The following is a 21,800-nucleotide window of genomic DNA, read 5'->3' as shown; positions in this document are numbered from 1 at the left end:
TGAGGCTGGTGTCTGATGTGAGGGCTGTCTTGGTTGAGCACTGGATCTTTAATCTTGAGTTTGGCAAGCTCACTGACGAACAGCATTTTCAGAGTTTTATATAAAATTCAAATTTAGAGAGAATGGGTTCTTAATGCTGTCTCTTTGAATCAGAGGAGACCAGAGGTTTTGCTTCTAAAACCATTTGTTGATTTTTCTGGCTGATCACGAGTGCTCATTTCCCTAGCCACCACTGTAATTTGGGATCAATTCTATTGGTTTTTCTGACCCAGTTTGACTCCTAGGAGTCAAATTTCAGACCCTCCTAATCATTTCTGATATACAGTTGGTCAACTCACATCTTTGGATTGTGGATTGCTTATTTTTCATCTTCTTTTGCCATTTCCTATCTGTCCCCAATGCTGCAGAGATTCTATGGAGATTCTGGAATCATTTGGTGAAGGTAAAATAGTCTCAGCAGGGATAAAATCACACTGCATTTTTTTCATAAGTATGAAAATATAGGTGGCTTTAGAAGGTAACTTAGTTCCTCCTAATTCTAACAGGTAGGAATCTAGGAAAACTAATACTTAAAGACTAATTCTAATGGAGACTTAAAGAAAGAGTATACCCCCTAATGTTTTTTAGTATGTCTTAGGGTCTTACTCCACTCTTAAAATCAAGAACTTCTTAATGCTTTATTTGTAGCTTCCCAATGGTAATTTGTGCTTGTTGTGTATGATCCTGTAAGAGAGAAAAAGAGAAACTTTCAGATAATCTCTTTGCTTCGATGAAGACCATTATTTTAAGTATCGCATTCCCTTCTGTGAGAGAAAAGAAACATTGATAGAGAGACTTCAAGTGATTCTTCAGTGTTTTGTCCACTCTTTGCTCACGTGATATTCATTATCATTGGCTTCATTCCCTATCTTATATTCATGAACACTTCCAAGAAGCAGTGCATTCAACCACAAGATCACTGACTCAGGTCAATGAAGACACATCTCCTTTTCACATTTATTTCATTTTGTTTTAAGATCACAGAAGAGCAGAGCATTCATACGTGTAAAGTAACAGAAGAGAGAAACAGAATTTAAATACATTGAAAAAGAAAAGGAAAAAAGCTTTTTTTTTTAATTTTAATTTTTTGTACACACACTGCGCTTTTTATGTTTCTTCACAGAGCTAGTATCCAGGAGGAAAAAAATCCACCCAATAAACAAAAATTAAAAACCTTGAACAACCAAAAACAACAACAACAAAAAAACAAAAGATGGTCATGTGTTTATATCAAGGAAAGTTCTGTTGATGTCTACAGGGCTGAAAAAAGGAATATATTTATATATTTATATATATATTTATATGTATATAACACTGTTAATAAGGAGAATTCTAACCAAGAGCAGGATTTATACACCATTCAGTACAGCAGTGAGAAGGAAGGGGTGAAGCACTGGGGGCGGCAAGAGGGAGTTGGAGGTTTTCTCCCATGCTTCTTTCCCCCTGTAATTTCCTCCCTTTAACCTTCTCCCACTCCCAGTAAATACTTAGGTTGCAGAACTTGGCAATAATTCACCAGGATGTACCACTTACATTGGCTGGTGAAGAGCAAAGACTTAGGGAAGTGGGTTCAAAAAGGCTTCAGATAGCTTAGAATTACTGCCACGTGCCATGAAGCTAGTAGTTCAGGTGTTTTCATTTGCAAGAAGCAGATTTTAACTCTGTGCCTGGCTTTACACAGAAAGGGCTTATACAGAGAACACAGCTGCAGGAGCAGAACCAGGAGCACCACTCAAAAAGAGGCCCCTCTGAAATATCCACAGAAATGGGGAGTTATCCTGTGGACAGGTCATTCTCCCACTTAGGGGAGCTTTGTAAGTATTCTAAGTATGTTGCATTTCCTTATATACGTAAAGTGATAGTAACGCTGGAAAGTTATGTGTAATCCCTGCTCTAATGTACAGGAGACTTTGATTCTTTCTGTTCTCTTAGGCAATGCATGGAAAGTTACCATTGGACAGACGCTAATTTGAGCCTCTAGGAGAGTGTGGGGCTATACTGTGATGGGTCAAGACAAGTGGGTCTGTGCTCAATCCATCCAGAACATGGCACAAGAAAGTAATTCCTAATTAACAACCGAGAAACCATCCTTTGTGCTTACTCTTCTCTCAGAGAACTGAACTTTCACATTTGGTTTTTGGCCTTTACAACAACGCTTACATAATCATCTCTGTAACCTCCTACAGTGTGTTTATTTTTGTCCTTTTTTCAACTTGTCTTCTTTAGATGGCATTGACATGTACTTTTTAAAAATGAGGATTGTTTTCTCTCCATGCACTTGCTTGACTTCATAGTCAAGTTTAGGAAAACTTATGCCATAAGAAATTCCTTCCAAAACAATATATAATCTTGCCTGTTTCTCATGGAACTGCCTTTTGAATCTGCCTAGGACCACATGCTTACTGTCATCAGCACAAGCAAAGTGTTTTCAAGGACATACATTTACTAAAGTGAGACGCTTGGCCCAAGATGAGAGGAAACTGGTGTTTACTTTCATATGCACAACTTCCTCACTTGTTACATGCATAATACCCAATTTGATTATTTTCCTTCCTGTGAAAGCTTATTAGGATATAATTCAACAGTTAGATTTTTATTATAAATAAGGAAATAACTCTAGCTACTTCAGTGCCTTTAGTTTAGTCTGAATGTGTCCCTTCTCGACATTGCTAAGAAGTTTTGATCAGAATAAAATTAGAACCAGTCCAGGGATCCTACATTCTAGGAAGCTTTGGCTTTTGAAATGGAGATGATGGAATGATGATTCTGCGAAAAGTAGATAGTCCAGAGACCAAACTAGAGATGACAAGCAACTGCTTGGAATGATTAGCAGGGCACAGCACTGCGTGGTATTAGATTCTTGTTCAGAATCAGAGAGCTTAGAGTTGACAGAGGTTTTACAGATGTCACCCAAATTCCTCACTTTCAAGGATGAGAAAACCAAGAATCAGGAAGGTTTAATGACTTGCTTAAGGTCACACAGCTTGTCTGTGGCTGGACACAGGGATAAAATCCAATTCTCCTGAGTCCTAATCCAGTACACTTTCCACCCCACTTTAAAGTTGTCATGAATCCTGGATAAAGGAGTATATTTTAAGTGTACTCTTAATTTGACCTAAATTTCTTTCTAATACAGTTTTTCAGAAAATTCATGTGGTCCTTGAAGTCATTTCTTCAATGAATCTTTAGGCCTCAGTTGTTTGGATTCTAGAAAAAGTATATCTGTCTGTTAAATACATCAGATATTTCAAAAAGACTCCAAGAGAAAGTGTCCAAGGGAGATACTCCCAATTGAAATGATTTTGTTCTCATTTGCAATATTCAGGATAGATATGTAGACATGGAAATCTACTGGATTAAATAAAAGTAGTTATTTCCTAGAGTGATTAAGCAGGATATTCCTCAAAGATATACCATATTTCTTATATCCCACAGTTTCTTATGATGAAGTTGACATAGAAGCTTTCCCGATGTCTTTGGTGGATGGAAAACAAAAACTAAGTAATATTTTGTTCATCAAGGTGTGTTATAATTGACTTCCTTGGAGCTATTTCAATAAGACATCTTAGACAGTGATTAAAAAGTAACAAGAAGATACTTGGGAGCTGATGCACCATACACAAGAACCTTTAAAACTCCTTCCTCTCTCTCTCTCCTCATTCCCCTTGCTTTGGGGTCATGTGAGACTACTGTGGAATCAGTTGGGAAAAACTCCACTTAGGTCCTGAAGGCACAGAGAGGTGGCTTGTTGTGCCTTGAGCGGGATATGAACCTCAAACACTTCCTGTGGGTCTGCTTCCTTTTCCTGGGGCAACCTTGCTTTTGTGCCATTAGTCATGCTTCTTCCCATTCTGACCATGAAATGCTTTGGTATTTATTTATTTCAATATATTTTTTTTCTTTAAGATTCACAGGCTTAGCTGAACTTGGGCTTTGCCTGAAAACTGAAGTTTACATAGTTTATATTATGTACATAAACTAGTGATTTACATTGATTTACACATGATTGGTGCCTAATTTATTAATCAGCACACAAGTATGTAAATATGCTGAAAAGAAATCAAGGTTTTAAAATAAGTTTTTCACAATATCCATACACATTTGCAGTAGTGTAGTATTAAACCTAGTCCTAATGTTAACACCAGCTTCCTGGTCAGGAGGAAAATAATGTGCATTGCTGGGTGAAAAATTCCTTCTTGAATTTCAGTGGGCCACATTTGACAACATAGCTACATGCCAATGAGAATAGTTTACTCTTCTTTCACTAGTATGCACATAAATATAAACTCCATTTTGCATTTATGGAGATGTGTACAGATCTATGCCAACCATGGTGGAAAATTTACATCACTGAGGCAAATGCAGTCTTTGTAGGAGAAATATTTAGAAAACTTAAGAAAGGAGACTTTCTAGACTGATTTGCATTTCTTAACTCATGGTCTTATTATTTTCTGGTATATTTAACATTTGTCTCAAAATAATAGTTTTTATAGGTCAGATATTTCATTACACTCATATTTCTATAAAAATGATAGTAATTGAGAACCAAGACTAAATTTAATCTCAAAGGTTTTGAAGGTAAAGAGGAAAATAATCCCAAGGAACATGGTCCATAAACAAATTCCTTTTAAATAAATAATAACGAAATAGAAAAAATGGGGCTCTATGACTTTCTAAATGAAGCATAGCTCCTTTTTTCTTAAACCAAATTCAGTATGCTTCTTCCTTTTAGTTTAAACAGTTATTCTAGATTTGTCTTCTAATACACATAATATTGCAAATATAGCATCTGTAAAGATAAAAAATAATACATACACACATATATTATTTTCCACAAATAATTCAAGGCCTACGAAAACCAAAATGAGAAAATCTGGGCAACAAGCCAATAGAAACAGTCAAACCACAACCAACCAGGGGATGGAAACTGTGACTCTGGAGTAGTTGAGAAGCTAACAACTTAGTAGGTGATAACTCAGATACAATTTCACACTGAGGAGTCTAGTTTTCGTGTGCAAAGGAGGTATGTCCATTTTTGGAGGAGAAACAGATTTTTGTTTCTGTCCTCCAAGAACATAAAAATCACGAGTACTTTTACAAGGTCTCTATGAATAGCCCCAGTTGTCTGAATATATAGTTAAAAAATGCCCATGACAAGGGAGAAGTCTGCTTGACTTGGGAGAGAAGGCGAAGGTCAATGAGACAATTCTTTCCAACAGAAAACTCAATGACTTTCCCATAAGCCTCACCTCTTTTAGGGCAGAAGGATATTATGTCTCAAAAGAAGTAAGACAAATAGCTTCTGATGAACAGTTGTCCAGAACATATACTTCTGCAGCTGTAAGACCTAAGATTAGTTCTCATAGTTCAGAAAGTGCCCTGGGTCAAGGTCATTTCTGCTTTTTTGAAAATTGGAAATTGAGTCTAAGGATTATGTTTTGTAATGACGTTTCTTTTGCATATGAATAACATTAAACATATAGCTATTCAGATTAATTGATGCGCTTCACTCTTCTCAGTGTATTGTTTCTAAACTGTGGGTTCTTTTCAGTTTAGGGTTTAAGCTTTGATTACCAGTGGACAAAATTGTTGAGGGGATTTATAGCAATATGATGAACTAATGAACTTAATTCCAAGAAGTCCCATGTTCAGACTCAGTTTCTTGGTGACAGTCCTCTGGCTTTTACCTTTTTTCTGATCTTTCTCCATTCTTCACATTGCTTAGAGACATTCTCAAACGTATAAGATTACTGAGGTCCATGTTTGCTCTGAAACAGGAGCCAAGATGACTTTTAAATTCCCAGATCCTGCCAGAGATATATGCAAAAACCACAATATTCAATATATGTTTAATTATGTTTAATATATGGTCCATTATATTAAAACTCAGGGAACAAATGGTGCTGACAAGGCAAAGACATTCCTTTCAATGGAGAATCTGCTTCCATAAAACCAAGACCTTGTCCTTATGATGGGGTGGGGACAATAAGAAATCTAGGTGTATGACTAAAATCTGTGACATGCCACCGAGATCTGTTCCTGAAACTGATACTAAGCTGAATTAACTCCTGTTACTTTCCTTATATATCTTTAAATTAGCATGTATTCTTCTAAAGCTTCTACTTAAGGACATGGCTGGCTCTTCGTATATATGAGGAACATTTATCATCAAGGATGATAAACTTTTAATCCTGTACTAAGACCAAATCGTTAGAGAAGTCCCTGATTGTCAGTAAGTTGATGCTGCATAGGAATATGGCCAACCTTCCCTGTGTTTTAGTAGTTTCCTATCCATAGCAGCATTTGTCATAAATGCTCTTACTGATCCCCAAGCCCAATTTGTTCTTCCATTTTATGTCTAAACTATAAAATCTTAAAAGAAGACTGGTGATAAACTTCTAAAAAACCAATGGAATTTCTTAGAAGAAATTAAAATACTGTTTATCAAGGAGATTATTATGTTCATAGATACATTGCAAAGAGCCTTGAATTAACATCCGTCAAGAGAAATTTTCCTTCCTTCTTCTTTCCTTCCATCCTCCTGCCCTCCCTCCCTTTCATTCCTTCCTTATTTTTTATTTGTAGTTATGAAATTTCCTGCTTTATATCATATGACAGCTATTTTTCATGTTCCAAAATTTGGTGAGGTACCACATTTGGCTCTGCTGAAATACTTCCAATTATGACCTCGATAATAATCATCTGTCTTTTCATAAGCTGAGTCACTTCCAATGTCTCCTATAGTGTTGGTTTCATGACAAAGCTAACTATGCACATTGAGCCAGCTCTCCTTGCAAGGTCTTTCCTGAGAAAATCCTTCTGTTGTGATGATGCCAAGCTTTGTGGTAAGCATGCAACTTCTGCATAAATTATTACACGTTTCCCAACTCTTTTGGTTAAGACTTACTAACTCACATTTCAGTGTTAATGGCAAGATGATACTTGCTGATGTAGACTTAAACAGTGTATCCCCCACTGTATCTTTTTTCAGGAGACTACAAGCCAAAAGTGAGCAGGGAAATTGGAATATAACTCCATTCCTAGTGGCCTGGCCTAGAATAATGGTGGGCTACTATGAACAATGGTGCTGCAAACACTATCAGTGGAACAGAAGGGAGGTAATGTGGACAACCAAATAATGTATCAGCCTAGAGCACCAGGGCAAAAATCTGCAAAGGAGCACAGGAGTGGATTCCTTGTTATCATGATCAATGCTTTGTGATAGAGCTCTGTCCATATCTCGACAATATGAGTAAGGATCTGAGCATCTGTCCACTTCTCCTGCTCCACTCACTCTCTTTGTATTTTATCTGAAATAGGAAATAATCTCTGCTCAGAGGAATCCATGGGGCAAATGCTGTGTTACTTGAAGATGAGGGAGGGGGCAACATGGGGCTGCTTAAGATCTCCATGTGGCTCCTTATCCTTTCATTGGGAGTTAACACTTGGAGACCTCCCTGCATCTGGGGATTTATTCAGCACATGCTACTCACCCCTGCAGCAGAGCAGGACCCAGCCTGCAGTAAGCCAGCAAATCTATGAATCCCTCAGACTCATGGAACAAGAGTGAAATCAGAAACCTTCTCTCCTAAGTCACCTCATCCATGTCACTGATTCTCTCTACTGTTTGCTCACCCCATCAATAGTAGGCACTTTCATTTACAGTGATATTCTGAGTGACTCTCTACTGGGTTCTGATGATTGGACTAGGAGAAATATGAGGTTCTGCCCTTAGACGGGGCACAGCTTGGTTTGAATACACATTGATGTCATGTGACTGCCATGGGTGGGACGGGCCTTTGCTCTTTGCCTCCTTCCCCACCACGTCCCCTAGCAACTTGTCACAGCTGCGCCTCAGAATTACAATGCGGGACAGTATCTACAGCACGAAGTCTATGTACACATGGACCATTCCCTTGGCATGCTTTAGAGGGACACACACGCTCACACACATGTACACCCACGTGAGAGCGAAAGACATGAGCACGCACGCGCAGTGGAGAAATTAAAATGGCACTTCCTAGCATTTGCGGCATGACTAGTGCTCGGGGACGGTGGAGTAGAGAGGTGGCCGGGGACAGGCGGAGATTAAAAGGGACAATCTGGGATGGGTGTAGGGAGAGAGAACATACTGAAGGGGGAGGAGATGGCCTTAAAAACTGGGGAGAGTGGAGGCAGAAAAGCCTGCTTGGATTTCATTGGTAGTCTGAAATGGCTATGAGTCAGCTCAAATGAAAAACAATAAAAAGATGATGGAAATATACACACCAAAAGCAAGACCTTATTTTTTTTTCCTCAGGGATGAAAAAAGATGAAGGAAGGATAAAGAGTGTGTGTGGGGTTAATGTCCTTCGGGTACTTCTTCACTTGTCTTATTTTTACAACATCTGGATGTCCTTAGTATGACGTAGTCTTCACACAGCATACATTTGCTTAGATATACACATATCCTGGTAGAACTTTCCCACCCTGAATTATACTCAAATGTTTATTGATGGACTTTGAAATTGTGTTAAATGTTGTATTTTCTTCTTCCTTTTCTTATTTCCCCCTTTATTTATAAACACACAAAGTTGTGAAATAAACAGTCTCCCCCCATCTCTCTCTCTCTCTCTGTATCCTGTGTGACACATTTTTTGTGTGTTTTTTAAAATTATTTTAAAATTTTTATTCTATTAACATTTGCTGAGAAGGCAGAGAAGAGATGCTGCCAGCAGCCACAGTGGTACGGCCAGACTGATGGATCCGTTTATTCCTCTCACCGACCCAGGTCCTGCAGTGCAAAAAAAGAGAGAGAGAGAGAAAAGAGAAAAGTTATGTCCAGCCCACTCTATGTTACAGCAGACTGCTGACTGTATCTAAGGTGAGAGCGGGCCAGGTACCACTGCTTTGAAGTCAGTGTGCTTACATACAGCCCAACAAGAGCTTACAATCTTTCCTGAATCCTTCTTATTGAGCTATAAGTGTCATTGATTGAAACACCTCTAAATATAGAATGCTCCATCAGAGAAGGCCCTAAACTGGCTATCACTGATCCCTCTGATGGTGCAGAGGGCTCCTCCAAACCAACCTCCTCTTGCACACTCCACTCACACGGCCCTTGATGCCAGCACCATCAATATGTGAGGCATTGGTGAGGGTCCTTTTGTAGCCAGACACAGGCTCCTTCAGCTGATTTATCACAGCTTCTCCATCAATAAAACATGGAACCAATCTGTGACTCTCTTGTTTCTCAGGGGGGAAGCAGTAATTATTTATTGGCTATAGGGAGGGGAACTGTTTGAAAGTAATATTGATGACTGGTGACACTTTAGCTGCAAGGTGGAAAACAAGTCAACTCATTGCAGAGTTTTAAGAGGAAGCAGGGGGATCGTCCAGTCCAAACTCTTTATCTGACCCTTTAAAAATCAAAAGCAAAGGCAACAACAGGAAGCAATGAACAAACAGACCTGAGTGTTTAAGAGGCAAGTCCAAACCAGAAGCAGAGCTGAGACTTGAACTTGCCCAGAATTTGTTCTAGAGTGACAGTCTGTGCGTTGCCCGCAGCCACCTGGTTTTCCCCACTTGGACTTGACTAGGGGTGTGTGTGGCTATAGATCCAAGAGGTAGATTGGATTGGAGAGGAAAATGTAGGTCTAAAGAGCTTGTCTTCTGTGCTTTGCTTAGAAGCAAAGCACTCTCTCCTTTTGTACAGTTCTGTTTGTATAGATTAATTATAAGAAGGAAATATTAGTATTTTTCACAACCAAGACTTTGAGGTTTAAGGCTGTATGCTTAGATGATGACATTCAAAAGAGCAATCAGTGTGACCATAATTTTGGATCACTTTGACGTTCTGAGGGTATATAGGCAGACGATGAGAATGAGTGTGTATGTGGGTGTGTGTGCATGTGTGTTTAAACTTACGATGGTTTGCAAGTGTGTTGGAAACATCCTCTGGTATGTGAATGTTGCCAAAATTGTCAACAGACATAGCAGATCAGAGGTAAAAGAACAGGGAAAATTTTGAATTCAAGAACGTTCTCCTATTCTATGTATTTTTGTAAATAACAATAGCAAGGGCAAGCAAACAAAACCAGTAAACAATTAAGTAGCTCTTACTACAACAGGGTACTGTAATAAATGCTTTACAAATAAGAGCACACAACCACATTCTGAGGCAGGTGCTATGGTGAACCCTGGTTCACAGTGAAATAATAGCAGACAGAGGGAAAATCCCTTGCACAAGTTTCCACAGCAAGCAAGCTGGGGTTTTTTACCCAGGCAGCTGGTTTTGGAAACTTCGCCTGTCCTACTACACAGCGAAGTTACCCAGTGAAGGGGTGCCAATGAACCTCTTGTCAAACATTTGACAAATGAAAGTTTTGTTTGTTTAAACAATAGCCAGGACAAACAAAACAATACAAAGGCAGTCATTATCTTAAAAATAAAAATGATTTCAATAGAACATTTGTACTAGAATGCCTTTTTGAAAATATTATAAAGATGTGAATATATACAAACTTCAAACAGTATATTTATAGTGTAAAATGAGCTTTATTATATGTAAAGACATGGAAATACAGATTAAAATTTTAAATATTCAATCAATCCTTTAATTTTCTGAATGGCTCTAGGATCATATTAATGAAAAGGCGTTTAGGTACCTTCAGGTTCACGCTTTTCATGAGAAATTAAGGTTCAAGAAGATCATGTACACTGTATAAGGCACCTGATGAGTTAACTGTGGACCAAGGCACTGGAATCCAGGTGTTCAGAATCTTAGCTCAATGCCATTCCTAATGCACTCCCTCCCTGGCCCCCTTCCCTGTCACCCCTGGTGTCTTTGAGCTCACTTAATGGCAATTCCCCAGGGCTCTGGCCTGAAGGCCGTCTGAGTCCTTCTACATGCTATATAGATGGGATGAGCTCTGTGGCACATTTGTTTGAATCAGTGTGTCAGTGAGGCTTCCAAAGCAGAGAAAGACTACACACAAATTGAGGCCATATGTGGTTAAACAAAAATGATTTTTGTTTTGTTCTAGGGATAGTGTGAAACAGATCTTCATAAAGAGTCTAATTCTGCCTATTTTCTTAATCTTGTTTTTAGAGCAGGAGAAGGCTAGATTATCTGTCAGGCATCTTGGAGTTGAGTGGCGCGTGCAGAAATCTCAAACACTTAGCCTTATCATTTTATGTGAAGGGTAGTAAATTTTGAGAAGGCAGAAATTCTTTCATTGCAATATAGACATATATAAGCCTAGATAAACATGTTCAATATAACACTTTTCTAATGTATGGACCCACATATATACGTAGATACAAAGAGAAGAATATATGTTCTATGCATATTCATATACACACACACAATATACACAGGTACTGTTGGTCTTCTCATACACATAATTAAGAATGAACTTTTACTTTCACATGGTATTCTATGTCACATATAGGAAATCTCAGTATATGACTGTGTTAATAATCTTTAATGTTATCCTTAATAAAACTGTTACATATTTGAAGTGAAGTTTGTGGATCTGTTAAAGATATCTTCATCTCTATCAATGATTATTTATTAAGTGCTCTCATATAGCTATTTGATGTACTTACATGACTTGCTCTTTCACAATTGGTTTTGAGAGTAAATAAATAGGCTCGAAAAATGCAAGGGTAAACGGGTGACAGTTGGGGAATCATCACAAGTGTGTACGCAATTATACTCATAGATATGTATAGATGACTGTGTAGGAGAGTACTTCAGTTAATGGCCATTTCAGGGAAAAATAATCATCATAATCATTAATTATGTGTTAGTTCATAGTTATGAAATTTCTGCTTATATGTGGAAATGCAAATGATAAATCTTATTTCCCACACCAGATGGCCAGGCTCAGCAAGTACTTTTGTATACAGACAGATATAATGAGAATAAGAGTGTGCAAACATAATCTTAGCCTTAAGAATAGATGGGTGACTAGAACCACAGTTCAAGAATTGCTACACATTCTTCATATAACAGACAAATGTCATATCTTGGCTGTTAGCCACATGCTGAATGTGTGTATGTGTGTGTGCACACACTTTCATGGGTGGTATCTGGTAAACATTCAACAAATGGTAGGAGAACCATTACTGTTAGTAACTATAGATGTTTGGATTACCCCTGGATCAGGTCTGACCAATGCAATTCTGTTGCTTCTCCTGGGTATTTAGGGCTCATTTCCTGGATTGGGAACTACATTTATTCAAAATAATCATTAGTAACAGCCTCAGTGGTTGTTGGACAATCCACTGGTAAAGAGGGTGCCTCAAAATTGGTGATTGTTTGCATTTTAGGGTCCATTTGTTGACGCTTTAACCTGATTGCACTGTCTCTGTTGGGGAAAGTATGCAAACTACATGCCACATGGCTGATGGAACTACATGGGGCAGTTGAAGGGCACAAAAAGGCAAATCCTGTGAGATCCCAGGTGTGCTGTGGCAGGGGGAGGTGAGATGAAGACCTGGGGGAACGCTGAGGCAGGAGGGAGTATTAAATTCTCAAGTGTTTTACTTTAGAAGATCCTGATCTACTTTCCTTGGGAATACACCTACTTGAATAGCCAACAAGTAAGGATAAAATAGGCTCTGTGTCTCTTCTGAGAGCCCTGTCACAGGGCAATGAACATTTTCAAATCCACTAAGCAATGGAGGTCAATCATAATTGTCTTCCTGCACATAGGTCTGCCATATGAGAGAAGAAGGCCAGGCAAGTTTAAGTTTGAATTATTCTTAGAATTACTAAGGGCTGACTGAGTGACTGAAAATAAGACTGGAACCTAAACAATATACAAAACGATAATTAAGTGAAAGAGAAAAACAGTCTCCCCTAGATAGTATTCAGCTGCGCAGATAAAGGCAGGAGCTGTCCTGGGAAGCCATGTTTAAGGGAAGCCTGAAAAGATGGACTTTGGCGCCACCTGCCCTCCATGTTCAGCCAGTACAGCTTCCTCAGGTTAAACTGGGGATTCAAGTCTATACTGTCATCTCAGTTGGAGCAGATCAGAAGAGGTGTTTCTTTTGAGCACGGTGTCTTAGAATTAAATTTGGGCTCCTCCTATATAATTTTTTATGTATTATCTCCCTTCGCTATGAAGTGAGTCTTGGGTAAGGCTGAAATAGTCTCACAGTAAAGTTGGAATTATTATCTTTTCCATCAAAAAATCAACACCAAATATTTTGGCATGAAAAATTGTGAAATTTTAGGCCAATACTTAGAATTCCTTCAGGTGATTCTATCCCTCCACACACAAGCCCTGAGGTACCATATGTTCCACTATTTAAGATTCATCTGCAATTGATAACATAGCATTGGGGAGAGACGGGCTGAACTGGATAGTAGCTTTACCTTCTTGTCCCAAATGTTAGTCCTACATATATATTTCTGGTTGCATCCTGGGAAGGCTGGCTAGAGGTGGTTATAAACAAAGTGCTGGATTTTTCCTGAGAGTAAGTGACAGAGTGTCCATCATCCCTGTGGTTCCTGGTCACTGGTGAGGTCTAAACCCCACAGAAATAGGTTTTTACTATTGATAATCATCTTGGCTGTCTCATCTCCTCTGAGGTTCAGAGAAGACATCTTCATCTGAGACAATCACCAATCCGGGTGGTCAGCCCTGAGGAATTAAGGAAGGTGGTGTCTGGCCATGTGGGCTCCTCTGTGGCTCTGGTCTGAAGCTTCCTGTTGGGTGTGTAAAGAGGGTGCCTCAAAATTGGTGATTGTTTGCATTTTAGGGTCCATTTGTTGACGCTTTAACCTGATTGCACTGTCTCTGTTGGGGAAAGTATGCAAACTACATGCCACATGGCTGATGGAACTACATGGGGCAGTTGAAGGGCACAAAAAGGCAAATCCTGTGAGATCCCAGGTGTGCTGTGGCAGGGGGAGGTGAGATGAAGACCTGGGGGAACGCTGAGGCAGGAGGGAGTATTAAATTCTCAAGTGTTTTACTTTAGAAGATCCTGATCTACTTTCCTTGGGAATACACCTACTTGAATAGCCAACAAGTAAGGATAAAATAGGCTCTGTGTCTCTTCTGAGAGCCCTGTCACAGGGCAATGAACATTTTCAAAAGCATACCTCTGCAGGAAATAGCCATGGGTGCTGAAGATAAGAAAAGTGGGAGGCGGGATACGTTGCTCAGTTCCAGAGATTTAAAAATGAGTAACTTAAAACTATGGAGTACACATGGGTTAGACCAGGGGCTTTTTGTGAAGAAGAAAGTTTACAGTTTAGGACAAAATAGTGGCAAATGTGTTATAGAAATTATCATTACAAATTTTTGAGATGAAATAAACTCCACTGTATAAGACCCCAACACACTGCTGTGAAATTTTAACTTTAACATGTAGAAGGTAATTAGAAATAAGAACCATACCTTTTTGCTTGAAGTGCACGGTGGTGCCAATTTCTAAAAAAGAAACATTTAGCAAAACAAAAACAGATAAAAAATTCTTTATCAATTGAGTATAAGCACAAAAGTAGTCTGGTACTCTCCACCAAAAGGAGAACCAGAGAAAAGGCAGAAAACCATTCTAGTAGAATCACCCACTGACATAGACACAAAGGAAGGCACACAGAGACTGGTCGGTTGGAACAAATGACGTACAGTTGGGGAGGGCAAAATCAATGTGTAACTACAAATACTGGATACTATGTGTTATATATGCAGACAAAAGTCTGCATGTGGCATGCACATGAGCTCCTGATTGTGATTTGGTGACGTGATAGGATGTCTGTGGCTCCCAACACCATCCTACCATTTTGCCCTTGGTTTGTTCCACTTTTTCTTTTCTTCTAACACAGTAAATGCATTTCAACTTTAAAACTTTTGTAGTTGTTGTTTCATCTGCTTGGAATGTTCTTCCCCCAGATCTCTGCCTGGCTCACTCAGTCACTTCATTCAGATTGCTGTAAAATGTTTTAGTTGCTACCTCAGGAAGGACTTCTCCCCTCACCTTATCAAAAAATGGTCCCTTCTGTTACTTTCTATTCCTTCCCCCTGATTTACTAATATTAATAGCACTTATAGTTACCTGGCATCATGTTACACATTGACTTAGTTGCTTGTCTAGAGTTTCTCTCTCCATTAGGTACTTCAGAAGGCAGCAATAGTGACTTGTCACCCATGGTATCCCTGGGGCCTAGACTAGAGACTGGCAGGCAGAGATATTCAATATTTTTAAATAAATCTCAGGATTGGAAAAGCTCAAATAGGTCAAATACTTGTATTCCCCCTGAAGTATCCTTATTAACTTAGCCAGAATACTCTGAGATCTGCAGAAGTAAATATGGACAATTTCCATAGGATACCACTTTGACCCTGAGGACCAACTGAGGGGTTAATCACATAGAGGAGCCCAAACCATGGCTGTGGGATATGATTTTCTTCTTCCTGAAGATCAGGACATGGTCTGGCATCATCTCTGAATAATATGCTTTCACTAAGGAAGTAAATTGACTGGACTCAGAAACCAGAGAGAATATCTTGAATTGGAAATCTAGTTGCCTCACTGTTCTGCTTGAAACTCACGGATGCTTTCTCGTGGCTTCCAGGATAAACAGCAGCATTCTTAGTATGGCACCCATGACTCTGCCCTCACCTCTCCAGCTTCAACAGTGTTTATCTCCTCTACATTCCAGACCACACGTCTTCCTCCATTCGCCATGGTACCATGCTCTCTCTCCCATGGGCCCGATGGCCCAATAATATCCCTACTAGAAATTTCACTCATCCTTCCAAATTCAGTTAAAAGTTCCACAGGGAAGGCAGTCTTTTCAGTAAAATGAAGTCCCTTTATCATAAGCTCTGCTCTCCTTCAGAACACTCATCTTATTCTTAGTTTCAAGTATGTTTGTCTGAAGTTTTGATTACTGCTTGCCCGCACCCCTGGACTGGAGGTGCAGTGGAAGCAGGCGCTGCATCTGTGCCTGCTCCTGTGGGAGCACAGCCAGTGCAGGAAGACACTCGGAATGCTCAGAGGGCCACAGCAGAAGATCTAGAATCAATGAAATATGAGAAAAATAGCTATTTGCCAAGCCTCCCCCTAACAGGGGATCTGAGACTCTGTTAAAACAACAGAGAATCTCAGTAGCGAAATTCTTTATTCTGTGACTGTGCACAAAGGGGCCAGATCTTCAGAATCAGGTCTGCAAAGTTTCTGAGGTTCAGTACAATCTATTAATCCCCTCACTTGCAGATTTTTCATTAGTCCAACCACAGAAGGTTATAAGGAGAGGCCTTCAAATAGCATGTTGTTTTCTGGAATTCTTAAGATGGCTATAAGAAGAGCACCATTGTCCTAGTGTCCGAAGCTTTGAAAATGTTTGGCTGTAATTCAGCATCAGCAAAACTACTGTCAGCCAGGCTGTCCAAAAGGGCAAGCTGTGGCTACACATAAGTAAGGACAGTTTCCCTAACATGGGGTAGAGGGGAAGCCCAGTATCAAAGCCTTTTGTGTCATGCTTCCTAGTAGACCTCCAGATGCACTTCAGTCACTGGCCAGCACCCACCCTCCTGTTCTCTAAGGGCTAGTCCAGAACTTACAGAAGTAAAGGATGTATTCTGTATGACAGTCCAGACAGAAGGATAGAGGGAGAATTCTGTCCCTGTCTTAGCAGAAGCCAGCAACTGATGTCACTCTCACCCCAGATGTGAAGCCAGGTTCTCTTGACATATAAAACGCCAGTCTCTACCTGTTGACTATACTGATCATCTACTGTTTCGACTGTATATGAAATGTTTCAATTATATATGAAACACACGGCTACTTGTTTTCTTTCACAATGCTTGCTCTGAGAACTTTTTGAAATCAACAAATATCCTTAAAAATTGTTGAAAAGGCACTATAGAAAATATGCTCATCCCAATATGAGGAAACTGAGGCCCAGAGAAGCTAATCAGTTACCAAAGGTCAGACAGTCTGAAGCAGAGCTGAGACCAGTGTTCAGGAGCATAGATTCCTGATGGGACCATCTTTATGTAAATAACACTTGATACCCCCTGTTCCATTCCTCCTCCACAGGCCTCATGGGAATAATTGCAAGCAATCATTCAGGAACCTGGGTAGAGAGGAAAACCTGTGGTTTTGCTTAAGCTAGAAAAACAATCCAGTAACCTCTTTTTGTCTCAATTTTATCATCTGTAAAATAAATTTAATTAACATGTTTCTTATAAATTTGTGCTATCAGTTAGCTAAATCAATTATTATACTATACTTAGAATGCTGCCAAACACATATTATGTGCTTATAAATAAGAGTGTAAGAGTTGTAATAAATGCCTTCTACAAAAGACAATCAGTGAAAGTTTGGTGGTAAAAAAAAGGAAAATATATCTGAAATTTTTTTAACTGATTTTAGAGATAGGAAGGGAAAGGGAGAGAAAGAGAAATTTTGATTTGTTATTCCACCTATTTATGTATTCATTGGTTGATTCTTGTATGTGTCCTGACTGTGGATTGAACCCACAACTTTGGCATATTAGGACAATACTCTAAACAATTGAGGAATCCAGCCAGGGCTTGAGAAACATATATCTTAACAAGTAAGCCATGCACTATAGGTCCAAAGAATAAAGAATTGTTAAAAATCTACTGCAACAATATGGATGAACAAAATATTAAGAGAAGCTAGTACACTGAAGTGCTAGGGAAGCAGATTGATTAGGCAGCATTAGAAGTAAACTACTAATATGCCTAGGTTAACCAGGCACTGGCACAGGCTTGGATAAGAGTCTCTATGTTCTAAATGGAATTCTTAATTTATTGCTAATCAATTAAAAAGAGCTCATTAAAAAAAGGATTTAAAAACATTGCCAAAATATTACACTATATGAAGAAAATATCATACGAATCATAAAAATATACATTTGCCTGAAATATTTTTAAAAAGCAAAGTAGTTTACCATTTAAATTTTAGGAAGTACTCCTTATTGCAATGTATGAACAGGTTTGTGAAATACTAATGATCTTAAGATTCAGAATTCCATTTGTGTTTAGTACAAGAGAATTAAGTGCTTATTTGATACTATTATTTTCTACTTAATCATCTTCTGTTGGAATAAGACATTGTTCTTTGCAGGAGCTAAAATTCTATTTTTGGGCCTGGCTCTTTGAAAAACCTGGTTGTGTGCTGCCATCTTGTGATAATACTAAGACATGGTTTTATGTACTGAAGGAACACCTTTGTCCACCAGGTGGCAGTAATTGGAAAAATAAACGACATTTTTTTCAGAGTAGGACTGAAATTTTATTCTTCAAAAAAGTCTTTCCTATTGTTTTGGACAAGAAAAAAATTTCCATTTTTACCAATAAAAATTATTTTTATTTTTCTATTGCAAAGTCATCTTGAGTTCTTGAGGAAAACGCCTTGCCAGGGACATTATTTCTGTAGGTATACCCCCGACACTCATTACAATATACCTAAAACTTATGGTTTATGCCTTTCAGAGAAACTTCTTGCTACATATATATCTTGTTTTAGCAAACAGACTTAACAAGTAAGCATGACAGTACAGATCCAAATAATAAAATAAAACCATAAATCTACTGCCACTATACAGTGGATAAAACTTTGGGGGAATCTAGTACAGGGAAAGTTCTAGAATTCTCTGGAAGCATTGTTATCATAAGCCTAGATATTACCTCCTGATGAAGGGGCACAAGGATGCAATGGGGATAAAATAATGCTAGAAAAAGGAAATCCCTTGACAAATTTATTTATGGTAATCTGTCTTTGACTTCGACTTTTAGATTCTTTATACCCAGCCATGTTAAACAAACCTTCAGCATTAAGAAGAGCTGATTCAGCCTCTGTCATGGGCATGGACAATATCTTCCTACTCTCTACTGCAGCCTCAGCTCAGTACTTCTCTGGCAGAGTAAATGTCCCATAGATTTGCTGAATAAATGTCTGAGTGAATGAATGGACGAATGGGCGAATGGAGTGAATGAATGAATGAGCGAATGAGTGGGCGAATGAATCAATTAAAACCTCAAGAGCTGCCCTAGCTAAGATTACAGACAGGGGAAGGTTCTATTCCCTTTTTGGAACCACCATGCCTTAATCCCAAGGCAGAATTGTTGTTGGGAATGCAGCCATTTGAAGAGCCATATGGGGCCAGGAGGGCCTTTCATCAATCCATAAATCCTGGCAGATAGAAACATTCCTGAAGAGCTGAGCTTTGTTTAAGGACATCCTCATGACTAATGAAAATTTACACCTTAGAAAATAAAAGTCCAAGCTTTCTTTTTGTTCAGAGGCCAGAAGACTTATTCTTTTTGTTTTACGTCTCATCTCCTATTATGTGGTATGATTAGTTTTCTCAATCTCTCTCTCAATTATAGTGAGTATTGTGAAGGTGAGAAATGATTCATTAGAAACTTAGAGTTTAAAGTTTGGTAACTTGCTAATTACCTGAGAAAATTTTCATATCTATGTTTATGAACAATTTCGGCATTTTGTCTGCTCTGAGTTTTATCTGTGCCAGCATGTATGGGTACAACAAACCCACAGAAAAAATAATTGGTTTCAGTACTTTGACTCCTGACAACTTCCCTCCAATCCTCTGCTTATAAGCATTCATTCCTACCCACATGTAGCGTATGTGGAGTTTGGGGGTTTACAATGTTTGCAGTTTTTCTAATTTCAGGGTTTTACTTGAACATAAGTGGCTCATTTTTTAACCTCCCACAGCCATTTGAACAAGGAAACAGTCTCTTTTCTGTTGTGCATGGCACAGTTCTTTCTAGAAGGCCAGTATTCTAATGTGCCACAGGTTTTGAAAATGACATATTAGAGAACTAAAATAATTACTGGCACTTTTTTTTTTTCTGGACCAGAATTAGTTAGCAAAGAGGGAGGGTCCAAATTCAATAAGGATTTTATACTCCAGTTGCTTGGAAAAAGTGAGAGAGGGAAGGGGTTAAAATCATGAAGAAATTTAATAAAAGAAACAAAGGAGAAGATTCCTCTCTCACTGATACTGAGGACCTGAAGCAAAACATGGGTAAGGTTCCTCCATGGAAACTTATGGGTTTTGTGCTCTGACTTTTATTTTATTTATTTATTTTTTTGCCAAGGTTTTGAAAAATAAAATCTTTATGATTATAGTGGTTTAAAATGGAGACTTTTTATTAATAAAATTTTCAAAGCCACGTTTTGAAATTTATTAATTTCCTTCTTGAACATTTCTCCATTGCACTCAGAGGCTTTAGGGATTAGCAATTTCTGCTTACAAGTATTATTATTATTTTTTCTTTGACATAGAAAAAGATATGCTTGTGATTTCTGTTTGGATTGTTAAAGAGTTTTTGATTTTCTCCTATATACTATATTCATGTTGTATAAACCCTAGTGCCTAATATTTCTACAGTAATGTTCTCTGAGAATCACAGTAATCACTCTGGGCCTAGTTCAGGGAGTGAAAGCCAAAATAGAGAAATAAGTCTAAACTGCAACATTAAGGTTATTCCTGTTTTTTAACTTAGTTCATGGATGGACCATTATCCTGGCTACTAAGAGCATGTATCAGATTGGTCTGGAAAATGAAGAAGTCATACCATGTCATCAATATTTGAGAAAGGAAGTTGGCCTTCCTCAGCTAGATTTGGGTCATAAAGGGATCCTACACTTTACCTTCAAATACTTAAAAGAGCTTTTTCTTTTAGAGTTGACTTCAGATATTTGATGCTATTTCAGGGTGTATCAGGCACATGAGTGATTAACCAGGATATTGGTCACCTTGGACATACAATGAAAATTTCTTGTTGAATGAATGAAGACATCCAAACCAAAACCAATGCTGACATGATTTCTCCTTATATAATTTGAATAAAATATTTGAGACTCACTCCTTGTTCTCATTATTAGTGGAGCAACCCTCTACAAACCAAATGTCCTATACCAAAGAAAATCAGAAAAAATACCTTTTCAAATAAAAGATTATTTCATTAAAACAAAAAAAGACAAATTTATCAAAGGAAAAATGTTGTTATGCCAATATAGAGAGAGAATGTAGGAGCTCCCACAGCTGAAAAAGGGAATCTTACTGGAAATCCTAGAGGTGACACAAGGAAAATCTCTTTTAAGTCAGAGGGAATGTCCAGTAAAATGAGTCAGGTTTGATTTAGGGCCTGGAAGAGCTGTGGGTGTGCCTGTCTCTGCGGAGAGAGCTCCAGCCCAGGGCCAGCCTCTGCGACCCCCTTGAAGGAGTCACAGGAACAGGCCCCGCCTCTGAGAGGGCAGGACATAGAGAACAATTTAGGAGGTTTAACTTGAATATTTTACAGTACGCTGACAGCTCAAATGTTCAGACAAAACATTTGTTTATATCATATTAATGGTATTATCTCTGAGGAAAGAGTTTATATATGATCTTTATTTTCTTCTTTATAGTTTCATAAATTTTCGAGCACTTCCATAATGAACATGTACAACATTTATTATCAGAATAGAAAATTGTTTATAAAAACAAATCAATGCCGTAAAAATAGCCTCTAAGTCTTGGGGGAAGTTAATAATCAATTTCTGATTATTTGGCCTTAGGTTGACATTATTACAAGAAGACAGAATCTTTCCTCCTACTTTTTAGTTGGCTGGTATCCTATAGAAGCTAAGACAGGCGAGGTCTAATTTTTGAAAGGGACATAGTCCCAATAGCATGAAATTGTGATGCAATAAAAAATGTATTATATGGGCTGAGGAGGTCCTTCTGACTGTAGGCTTAATGTAATGGCTCTATA

At 38.4% G+C, this 21,800-nt stretch overlaps 1 protein-coding gene across 3 annotated transcripts in view; it reads right to left on the bottom strand.

Moving 5' to 3' along the window:
• Positions 1 to 957: 957 nt before the first annotated feature.
• Positions 958 to 21,800, bottom strand: part of LSAMP (limbic system associated membrane protein) — a 627,279-nt gene continuing 606,436 nt past the window's right edge. For 2 of the 3 annotated variants that reach the window (XM_054572328.1, XM_054572329.1), the window contains one exon: positions 958 to 8,812. In XM_054572328.1, coding sequence (XP_054428303.1) covers positions 8,715 to 8,812 — 98 coding nt within the window. In that variant the 3' untranslated portion in view covers positions 958 to 8,714. Of the gene's footprint in view, positions 8,813 to 14,435; positions 14,469 to 21,800 lie in introns of all 3 variants that reach the window. The other variant, XM_054572327.1, reaches the window with a different exon arrangement.

Source organism: Pteronotus mesoamericanus, unplaced genomic scaffold (assembly GCF_021234165.1).
Source record: "Pteronotus mesoamericanus isolate MK-2021 breed Mesoamerican mustached bat unplaced genomic scaffold, CSHL_Meso_final contig_228, whole genome shotgun sequence".
Taxonomy (NCBI): Eukaryota; Metazoa; Chordata; class Mammalia; order Chiroptera; family Mormoopidae; genus Pteronotus; species Pteronotus mesoamericanus.
This window is presented reverse-complemented; position numbering and strand designations above follow the sequence as displayed.